This window comes from Erythrolamprus reginae, chromosome Z, assembly GCF_031021105.1.
Source record: "Erythrolamprus reginae isolate rEryReg1 chromosome Z, rEryReg1.hap1, whole genome shotgun sequence".
NCBI classification, from domain to species: Eukaryota; Metazoa; Chordata; class Lepidosauria; order Squamata; family Dipsadidae; genus Erythrolamprus; species Erythrolamprus reginae.
In genome coordinates, this window is record NC_091963.1 from 33,932,156 (window position 1) to 33,943,816 (window position 11,661).

General features: G+C 38.5%; 1 protein-coding gene across 4 annotated transcripts; it reads left to right on the forward strand.

Moving 5' to 3' along the window:
- Positions 1-3,607: 3,607 nt before the first annotated feature.
- Positions 3,608-11,529, forward strand: LOC139175696 (guanine nucleotide-binding protein G(I)/G(S)/G(O) subunit gamma-11). Of its 4 annotated transcripts, none has more exons than XM_070766898.1 (3): positions 3,608-3,703; positions 4,222-4,324; positions 11,224-11,529. In XM_070766898.1, the coding sequence occupies exons 2-3, from the start codon at positions 4,229-4,231 to the stop codon at positions 11,347-11,349; spliced, it is 222 nt and encodes a 73-aa protein (XP_070622999.1). In that variant the 5' UTR covers positions 3,608-3,703; positions 4,222-4,228; the 3' UTR covers positions 11,350-11,529. The 4 variants fall into 4 exon arrangements, with proteins under 4 accessions (XP_070622999.1, XP_070623000.1, XP_070623002.1 ...); XM_070766899.1 differs by having other exon boundaries at positions 3,614-3,747; XM_070766901.1 differs by having other exon boundaries at positions 3,615-3,703; positions 4,227-4,324.
- Positions 11,530-11,661: the final 132 nt, after the last annotated feature.

The following is an 11,661-nucleotide window of genomic DNA, read 5'->3' on the forward strand; positions in this document are numbered from 1 at the left end:
TATGGATTATTATGATCTGGATCTGGTTTAGCATGTTCCACTGCTAAATAATGGTGTGTGTGTGCTTGTGCGTACGTGTGTGTGTGTGTGTGTGTGTGTGTGTTAATTTTCAAGTTAACTCCTGGTGACTTCCTGAACAAGTAGCAAAGTACCAAATAGTAATTATGAAAACATAAGACAAACTCTCCCTGTTGTTTTGAAAGATGGTCAGAAGTGATTTACTGTTGCTTGCTTCCTAGGCTGAAAGAGAGAAACTGGCCCAAGATCACCCACCTGGCTTTGCGCCTAAGGCCAGACTAGAACTCACAACCTCCTGGTTTCTAGCCTGATGCCTTACCCACTACAATAAACTGGTGCTAACTAACAGTAGTAGTCATTGTTGTAGCACTGCCTCTGGCAGTGAAATCAGAGCAAAGGAGGACTACGTTTTCATTGCTAGAGGGTTGCAGGAGGATATTGCAGCCACAAACGGAGCTCGGGAGCCCATTTTCACTGGCAGAGTGCTCAGGCCAACCTAAGTGGCCCCGACACAAGTGATGTTGAGCTGGCCATGCCTACCCCATCCCACACCCATCCTGGCCCCCTGAGGTCAAACACATCCCTGATGGGGTCCTCGATGAAATTGAGTTTGACAACCCTGATGTATTTGATATGTTTGTTGTTTTGAGCTATTTGAAAAAAATACTAAAGGCTGTATACAAATGAACTGTACGAATGGAATATATGCATGTGATTATGACTGTTTTAATAGGCTCTTTTTATTAAGGGGTATTATAGTTTTACATATTATATTTGACTTCTTATTGTTCGGTATCTATTTGTATTTGTGTTTATATTATTATTGTATGCTGCCCTGACTCCTTGGGGATTGGGTGGCATAGAAGTCAAATTATAAACAAACAAAAAACTTGATTAGATGCTAATCAAGGACCAGTAAATACATTTTAATATTTATTGATATTTTATTATATCTTTCATTTCACACTTATTTCGTGTTGCTTTTCAAAGTGTTTGATTTATCTCATCAAATCTATTGTTATGAGAATTTTATAGTCAACCACTATGGATAAGAAACCCATGGAGATACCATATTGCAATGTGCAATATTATATGCCTCTCTGTGGGTTGAATATAGTCCTTAAATCTTTTTCAGAAGCTTCACAAGTTTATCTGGCTTTCCAAAGCATTACAGTAATACCCCGGTTATTGCGTCCCCAACCATTGCGAACAGGGTAATTTGCGATTTTTGAACCCGGAAGTCAAAACACCATCTGCGCATGCGTGCCCTTTTTTTCTATGGGCACGCATGCGTAGATGGAGCCGGGCAGATCAGCTGCTGGGCGGCTTCCCTGGGTCTTCCCCCTCTTGCTGGCGGGAGGGCGAAGCCCCCCCCAGCACCCGCTCGCCCGCCCTTCGCCCGGGAAGTTCGCCAGGAGTCAGCAGAGAACGGCGCGCCTGTTTTAAAACGATCGGAGCCAGCTGGCTCCGATCGTTTTAAAACAGGCACGCCGTTCTCCGCTGACTCCTAAAGCGGGGAAGTTCAAACTTCCGCGTTTGTCTTCGGGACTCATTGGAAAGCGGCGCGTGTGTTTTAAAACGTCCCCGCCGACATGGGGGGCTCGCTAGCACCCCCCCAAACCCGGGTTGGGGGTTCGGGGGGGTGCTAGCGAGCCCCCCATGTCGGCGGGGATGTTTTAAAACACACGCGCCGCTTTCCAATGAGTCCCGAAGACAAACATCAAACTTCCCCGTTTGTCTTCGGGACTCATTGGAAAGTGGCGCGTGTGTTTTAAAACGTCCCCGCCGACATGGGGGGCTCGCTAGCACCCCCCCAAACCCGGGTTGGGGGTTCGGGGGGGTGCTAGCGAGCCCCCCATGTCGGCAGGGACGTTTTAAAACACCCGCGCCGCCCCCAATCTTCGGCTCCTCGCTAGCGCTGCGGAAGTAAAAACACCATCTGCACATGCGCAGATGGTGTTTTTACTTCCGCAGCGCTACTTCGCGAAAACCCGCTCGTTGCGGGGGGTCCTGGAACGGAACCCTCGCAACGAGCGGGGGATCACTGTATATCCTTGGCAGAAGGTAGGGGAATAATCCCTACCTGCTTTCTCTTTGGCTATATTTATATGAAGGCCCAGTTCACAAATAGTCTGCTTTTTTTACTTACATATTACTTCTATAATTCTAATCTATGCTGTTGAATGCAAGTATGTTTGTTGTTTGAATGGGAATGATTGATTTTTAAGTAGCTGGAGTTTTTAGATTAGCCAGTTTAAATTTATTGGATTTAGGATATTTGTATTTTTTAAAATATGTTGTAAGGCGCCCCGAGTCCTCAGAGAGGGGCAGCATATAAATCCAATCAATCAATCAATTAATCAATCAATAATTTAGTAGTGGTATTTTAACACTCATCCTAATGTTGTGAAGGATTGGAGAAGGATGGGCTATGGTTTCATAGCTTCATGAAATTGTACCCTCTCATGGTATTTGTTCAACACATGAAACTAAAATGTTGTTCTTTGTTCTATGCTGATATGTGCTGATGTATGACCTTAACCTAAGCTTTGGGTAAATTCAGTAAATTATACTTAGTTCATTTGCATGTTATAAATTGTAAGCAATATTGTCTGGATATCCCTGGATGCAGTGAAGGGCTACCAAAATTTTTACTACGCCACACTGTGGGCGTGGCTTATGCAGGAGACCCTGCATTTTCTTTCAATATCTTTTTGTGCAGATTGGGTGCTCTGGGGTGGAGCTCCATTTTTGCTACCCCACTGCATTCCCCCCCATCCGGACAGTAGCCCACCCCTGCCTGGATGTTAAAACAATATTGGCCATAAGGAAAAAGATACACTGTTTCCTTTAGAGCAGGGGTGTCATCACATTGTCGTCATATGATGTAACGTGACTTTTTTCTCTTTGGTAAACCAGAAGTGGACATGGCCAGTATGTGATGCATCTGGACTGTGGGCTGTGGGTTTGACACCCTTACTTTAGGGTCATTGGAATCTGCCTTATTCTAAGTTACAGCTATTTTGCTACGGAATTTTCCACTGACCTAAGGTTTTGTATATATATATTTTCATAGTACAAGGTCCTGGGGTTATTCGGTGCAGGCAGGGCTAATTAAAATAAAGAGTGAGAAAAAGAACACAAAACCTGCAAACAATTTATGCAAAAAAAAATTTGCAACCAGCATTTTGCATATTGTAAATACAAAGAGAGAGAGAGAGAGAGAGAGAGAGAGAGAGAGAGAGGCAACTTTATATAACTTGGTCAAAGTGAAGTGTGGGAATTGCAAGACCATCCCATACATGCCTTCTTGGAAGTAAGTCCAATGGCATTCCAAAGGGCACTCACTTAAATGAACTTCCATCTAAATGAGTAATAGAGGACATGTACGTAGAGGGACAAGCTTTTTTTTATATGCTATTTTCCCACGTCGGTTTTCCAAACACCCCCATTGTTTAGGTTCTGCAGCTTGGCACAGGGAAAGAGCCAGATGTTTCCTTAGCAAACCTGTTTCCTGTGGAACTCTCATTATGGTTGGTATTTCCATTGTAACAAAAGGAGAGGCACACATCCTGCCTGTAGTAGCTTTCTTCTCTTCACTCTGCCACACCTCACAACTCATTTCAGGCTCCCTTCATGGAGGGAAGACATTTTACACTCAAACGTCTTTGCGTAGTGTGAACAGGTGTGCCAATCCCAGATTTAAAATTTTTCAAGCGGATTTTTTGGGTGGGTGTGTTTGATAACTCTTCTATATCTGAGTAGCTCAAGATTCCATGTTAGCAGGAATGGATTCTTTTTGCGTCTGTGTTCTCTGTTAGAGCTATTTTAGCAAATTTGGGCATGGCATGAAGGCACATGAAGGAAGGTTGGCTGGCTTTCCATGAATGTGGAAGGCCTCATTTTGGTTTGAAGCAATAAAAACTAGAAGGGGAGGGGGCAATTTTTGTGGCATATAGATTTGGACAAATACTGCTGATGAATTAAAATCCTTTAAATAGTTGCAAGGAGCTTGAGAGAGAGCTGGCTGCAGAAGAAACAGCTACTTTAGGGACATCGGGAGGAATTCGTACAAAAAAATATAAGGATTTTCCTTCATCATCTGTATGGTCATAATCTTATTTTAGTTTCTTACACACATACACACACACAGGGGGGGGGGGGGGAGAGAGAGAGAAACCCACACTTTCCTTTTTTCTCCAGTCCAGAAATGCCAGCAATCAACATAGACGACCTAAGTGAGAAGGATAAATTGAAAATGGAAGTAGAACAACTCCGAAAAGAAGTCAAATTGGAAAGGCAACCTGTAAGTAGTTCACCCTAATGATTTTCTCTCTTGAGTTTGAAGAATGTTTTAAGAACAGCATTTCAGTGTTTTTAAATGTGTGTTGAAAATATATATATTTTTCAATATATTCCATGTGGGTTAAAATGCATTGGGACTGAGTTGCTTCAGGCAAATATTATCTCCTGATAGATTTATGGCACAATTTATTTTTAGAGTGCCACAAACAGGATTTTCTAGACTAAGAAAATGTTTTCCTCCCTCCCTGTCCTCAATCTCTCTCAAGCAAAAAAAAAAAAGTAGAGATTATAATTTGCTTTGTGTTCCATTGTTAAAAGGATCAGCCTGATGCCACTCAAAAGTTCTTAAAATTTACAGTGGCAGGTTTGTTTTGTTTTTAGAAGGAGAAATATTCTTGTTATTTTTTTTTCACATCAGGGCTACATTTTATATACAATTTGCTTTTTGTCCTCTTATTTTTATCAATGTGGTTCTGATATTTGTTTTTTTTTAATCATCTGTTAAAGTATCTGCTACTTAATGATAAGTGGATCTTGCAACAAGACGTAACATAGAAACATAGAAGACTGAGGGCAGAAAAAGACCTCATGGTCCATCTAGTCTGCCCTTATACTATTTCCTGTGTTTTATCTTAGGATGGATATATGTTTATCCCAGGCATGTTTAAATTCAGTTACTGTGAATTTACCAACCACGTCTGCTGGAAGTTTGTTCCAAGGATCTACTACTCTTTCAGTGAAATAATATTTCCTCACATTGCTTTTGATCTTTCCCCCAACTAACCTCAGATTGTGTCCCCTTGTTCTTGTGTTCACTTTCCTATTAAAAACACTTCCCTCCTGAACCTTATTTAACCCTTTAACATAGAACATAACATAACATTAACATAACTGGGTGGATTGCTCATCTTTATTTTCCTAATTAATTTATTCTCTCATTTGCTCTATTTCTAATCATTTCTTACTGTAGTCAGATAGCAACTGTGCCCAATGAGCACAATTAGCCTTCATTGAGAGTATTCTTTAGTGAGTTGTTCTTTTTTCTTTCTTTTTTAAATTAAGCCATGCCTATGAGAAGCCAAGCTGGTAGACCTTATATAGAACTGTTTGTTTATCTACATGGGGCTACCTTTGAAAAGTGTTCGGAAACTTCAGATCGTGCAGAATGCAGCTGCGAGAGCAATCATGGGCTTTCCTAAATATGCCCATGTCACACCAACACTCCGCAGTCTGCATTGGTTGCCGATCAGTTTCCGGTCACAATTCAAAGTGTTGGTTATGACCTTTAAAGCCCTTCATGGCATCGGACCAGAATATCTCCGAGACCGCCTTCTGCCGCACGAATCCCAGCGGCCAGTTAGGTCCCACAGAGTGGGTCTTCTCCTGGTCCCGTCAACGAAACAATGCCACTTGGCGGGACCCAGGAGAAGAGCCTTCTCTGTGGCGGCCCCGGCCCTCTGGAACTAACTCCCCCCAGAGATTAGAACTGCCCCTACCCTCCTTGCCTTTCGTAAGCTACTCAAAACCCACCTCTGCCGCCAGGCATGGGGGAATTAAGACTTCTTCTCCCCCTAGGCTGATACAACTGTATGTATGGTATGTGTGTATGTATGCTGGTTTTTTACATTAAGGGGTCTTAAGTTAGTTTTTAGTATTGGATTTTTTTTTTACTGTATATTATTCATGTATATTGTTCATGACTGTTGTTAGCCGCCCCGAGTTTTCGGAGAGGGGCGGCATATAAATCCAATAAATTGAATTGAATTGAATTGAATAATTAGTCTATAGCTGATTTATCTAATAATTACTATCTAAAATGGGACTTTTTGGGGGGTGGGGGAACAAAATACCTTGAGCTCTTTCTATTGAATCTCGCAGCCATCTCCTCCCTACCTGTAACCCCAACCACAGCCTGGGAATGACTGACTGTGAGAATGTCTGTTCAATATTAATGGCAAAATGGATGACACAAGCACAGCTTAGAGAAAAACCATAATTATCAGGAAAGGAAAGAAGTGTGAACAGGTTAATTACGGGTTGTACAAGCAGAGAGTTAATTTGGGGGTGTTCCATAGCTTAAATATAAGACTTAGGGAGCCAAGTTATAGAACAGAATGGAAGCAATGAATGGTCAAAGTAAAAAAATAGTATTCTGAGTAGTATTCAGAATTATAATTACTATGCTAGATAATTTCCATGACATAAAAGGGCATTTACCTGACTAGATAAATTGTTTCCAGAAATCTGGACAACTGTGTATTTCCTGAACATGTAATAAAGTGGATAAGTATAGCACCACTAGTACATTAGCAGAAATGACGAATTTATAAAATTAACTCAATGGAAATGTAAGTATCAGGATGTATTATATATATGTTATTATTATTTATTTATTAGATTTATATGCTGCCCCTCTCCAAGAATTTTGAGGTTAACATTGTGTTTAATATTTGTGCTGTTTCTTAATTGCTGCTGATACTGTATTTACAGAAATAACCATAATTCCAAATTAAAAAAATCTGCTTTATATCCAGATTGTACAGATTCTATTTCTCAAATTAAAAGTAACATATTTATTTTAATGATGTATTATACACTTATTTTAAATATTATTTTGATTTGATTTACGACATATGTATCTGTTTTTCTCCAGAAGAAACCTTAATTTTTCCCATCTCTCCTCTTTCTCCATATCCAAATCTTTTAAAACATCAACAATGAAATTTAAACATCTGTAAACAACAGACATATATAGCAATAAATATTTTTAAAGCAGCAGTTTGATCTTGGAACAAACTGCTATTTCAGTTCCTATGTGAACTGAAATTTATTACTTATTTAAACAGAGAAAAGTAAGCATTGTGTAAAATATTGTTTGGGGGCATGGATCTCTAATTGGAAAGACTTTTTCATTGAGAGGAGTTTTAATTGGCTTTGAAATAAAGCATTTTTGAGATTTTATCTCTGATATTCTCCAATTTGTTTAGTAGGTCACCTGGGAAGTTCTACTTATGACTCCAAAAATTTGGTTCAACTCAGAATATGGTGGCCAGGATTAAAGCCTAACAAAGACACAACTCAAATACTGCAATGTATTTTACATAAATTCAAAAGAACAACATGCTAAATCAGATGGCTAAAGGGAACAACATAATATAGACCCTAAAATATTGCAAGTTACATTTCTCCTTTTTTTCTAAACAAGTGAACATACTTTCAAGCAAAAGTGTTAAACTCTAGCTTTATATTCTAAGAATGCCTGCATAAATCTATCAGTGTCCAGATTAATTACTAAAATGCCTGACACTAGAATTGTGCTACCAAATATAGCTGTGAGAAACAGAAAGGCTTCTACTAAATGTTTTTAATCAAAATATCTTATAACAACAATGAAACTCTGATGGGCAAAAAACTTACCTACGAAAGCAGACAATACTTGCCTTTTTTGTTAATTATGGATTTTTTAAAAAGAAATAGAACTATATATGAATACTTTTTTACAATAAATAATTCTAAAACAAGTCCTTTAAATTTTTAGTAAATCCTGAAATGTATTAATGTTGGCCTTAGTAAAATAAATATAATTCCGATAGTCCTGGTAAAATAAATATTTTCCCTTATCTTTTTGAACAAATGAATTTTCTTAAATGCTTTCTCAAGCAGACTCTTTAATTCTCAATTTGTTTTTCAAATAAAAGATTACCCAAGGATTTCCATTGATGGATTTGAATCGAATTAAGCTAGTTTAAGGCAACTTTATAAGTAAATAGATATTTTAGTAAGTCTTAAGTGAAGAGGTTATAAATAAAAATTTAGAATAGCCACAGTTCATGTAATAATGATTATATTGTGGCAAGAATTTCTAGAATAGAATAGAACAGAATAAGAAAGTTGGAGGTCTTCTAGTCCAACCCCCTGCTTAGGCAAGAAACTCTACAACTCTACAATGTTGGTGATCCAACATTTTCTTTAAAACTTCCAGTGTTGGAGCATTCACAATTTCTGGAGTCAAGCTGCTCCATGGATTAATTTGTTCTATCAAGAAATTTCTCCTTAGTTCTAAGTTGCTTCTCTCCTTGATTAATTTCCACACATTGCTTCATGTTCTACCCTCAGGTGCTTTGGAGAATAGTTTGACTCCTTCTTCTTTGTGGTAACCCCAGAAATATTGGAACACTGCTATCGTGCCCCCCTTGTCTTTTTTATTAAACTAGACATACCTAGTTCCTGCAATTGTTCTTCAAATGTTTTAGACTCCAGTCACCTAATCATCTTTGTTGCTCTTTCCTGTACTCTTTCTAGAGTCTGAATATCCTTTTGGCACCGTGGCAACCAAAACTGAATGCAGTATTCCAAGTGTGGCCTTACTAATGCATTATAAAGTGGTATTAACACTTCACGTGATCTTGATTCTATCCCTCTTTTAATGCAGCTTAGAACTGTGTTGGCTTTTTTTGGCAGCTGCTGCCCACTGCTGACTCATATTTAAATGGTTGTCCACTAGGACTCCAAGTTCCCTCTTATAGTAACTACTACTGAGCAAGGTACCACATATATTATACCTGTGCATTTGTTTTTCTTGCCTAAATGTACAACCTTACTTTTTTTCACTTACTTTTTTTATTAGATAGCGGCCAATGTTCAAGTCTGCCAAGATCCTTCTGTATCTTGAGCCTATCTTCTGGACTGTTGGCTATTTCTACCAGCTAGGGGTTAAATGCAAATTTGATGAGTTCCCCATCTAAACCCTTGTCCAAGTTATTGACGAACATGTTAAAGAGTACTGGGCCTAAAACAGAGCCTTGGAGTTCTCCACTGCATACTTCCCTTCATGTAGATGTAGTTTCATTGAACACTACACATTGAGTACAATTGGTTAGCCAGTTTCAAATGCCTTACTGGAGTGCAAGTAAGTTATATCAACCACATTCCTCTGGTTCACTAATTTTGTCACTTTGTCAAAGAATGCAATAAGATTAGTCTGGCATGAATTCTATTCTATTCTATTCTATTCTATTCCAAAACCCCTGGAAATCTTGCAGGTGCATATCTTCATGCAAGATTCAGCTTCTGCGCATGTACAGAAGCCGAATCCCGCATGAGGGGGTGTTTCTGGCCCATTCCGGTAGGGCCGGGAATGGTAGCCCGCCCCTAAAATGATCCGCATGAAATGCTGATTTATATCATGGTTCTGTTGGCTTTATCAATGCCACTAGTTATTGCACTTGGGGAAAAGGAATCCTCAATCTGAGTATTGCATTGGCACTTCTGTATTAGCAAAAACTTCAGAAGAAAAGGATTTAGGGGTAGTGATTTCTGACAGTCTCAAAATGGGTGAACAGTGCAGGCAGGCGGTAGGGAAAGCAAGTAGGATGCTTGGCTGCATAGCTAGAGGTATAACAAGCAGGAAGAGGGAGATTATGATCCCCTTATATAGAACGCTGGTGAGACCACATTTGGAGTACTGTGTTCAGTTCTGGAGACCTCACCTACAAAAAGATATTGACAAAATTGAACAGGTCCAAAGACGGGCTACAAGAATGGTGGAAGGTCTTAAGCATAAAATGTATCAGGAAAGACTTAATGAACTCAATCTGTATAGTCTGGGGGACAGAAGAGAAAGGGGCAAAATGATCGAAACATTTAAATATGTTAAAGGGTTAAATAAGGTTCAGGAGGGAAGTGTTTTTTATAGGAAAGTGAACACAAGAACAAGGGGACACAATCTGAAATTAGTTGGGGGAAAGATCAAAGGCAACATGAGAAAATATTATTTTACTGAAAGAGTAGTAGATCCTTGGAACAAACTTCCAGAAGACGTGGTTGGTAAATCCACAGTAGCTGAATTTAAACATGCCTGGGATAAACATATATCCATTGTAAGATAAAATACAGGAAATAGTATAAGGGCAGACTAGATGGACCATGAGGTCTTTTTCTGCCGTCAGTCTTCTATGTTTCTATGTCCCAGGCACTTGAATTCCTACAAAGGTAATCCATGAAAAAGGTTATAGGCTGTGCTTGTACAGAAAAATACTTCTTACTTACACCCTTACAGAATAGCAAGAGAGTTTTATTCACTTTATGTTCATTTTATTATGAAACAATTAATTATAAACATTATGCAAGCTATTCTGGAATACAATATTTCATAAATACCCAGTATGCATATGTTATACTTCTTCTACCAAAAAATGCTCCGTCTTACACATTGGTAAAAAGAATCTGAATACTAAATACATACCTGGTAAAACTGAACTAACAGAGGATCCTCACTCAGTCAAAGACCTTGTAGTACTCATTTTTAATGATCTAAGTGCTAGAGCCCACTGTAACAGCATTGGCAAAAAAGCATTAAGAATTGTAAACCTAATCTTACGTAGCTTCTTCTCTAGAAACAGTGATTTATTAACCAGAGCATACAAAACATTTGTCAGACCTATTCTAGAATATAGCTCACCTGTGTGGAATCCACACTGCATATCAGATATTAATACAATTGAAGGAGTCCAGAAATACTTCACAAGAAGAGTCCTTCACGTAACAAATTACCCTACTCCTCCAGACTTCAAATACTAAATCTAGAAAATTTACAACTACGTCATCTCCGAGCTGATTTAACTGTTGTTCATAAAATCATAAATCATAATGTACTCCCTGCCAGTGACTACTTCGCCTTTAACAACAACAATGCAAGAGCATGTAATAGATACAAACTGAATGTAAATCGCTCCAAACTTGACTGCAGAAAATACGATTTCAGCAATAGAGTGGTCACCGCTTGGAACTCAATACCTGACTCTGTTGTTCCCCCAACCCCAAAATCTGCATATCAAATGAATCTTTCCTACCTCTATACAAAAAAAAATTAAATGTGTTTTTCTCTTTTTTTCCCTTAAGGTGTCTAAGTGTTCTGAAGAAATTAAAAATTATATTGAAGAAAGATCGGGAGAAGACCCACTAGTGAAAGGCATTCCTGAAGAGAGGAACCCTTTTAAAGAGAAAGGAGGGTGTGTAATTGCATAGAAGAATGCAGATAATTTTGAAACTGGGAAAAATAACCTACCATTGTATAGCTAGTTTAATTTAAAGCTCAGGAATCTTATTTTACAAATTAAGAGATTTTTTAAAAAATAAGAAAACAAATGATTGTTTTGTTATTTTCTGAAACAAGTTTTTGCTTACCATATTATTAAATTTCTTTCAAGAGGCTGCTTTGCATTCTTCATTTCTTGCATTCACTGGTTGAAATTATTAACCACAGTATAATTTTGGTTAAAAAGAATCTTAATGAAACAATATGACAATCCCCCTTCAGAATATGTCCTCATGTCAACA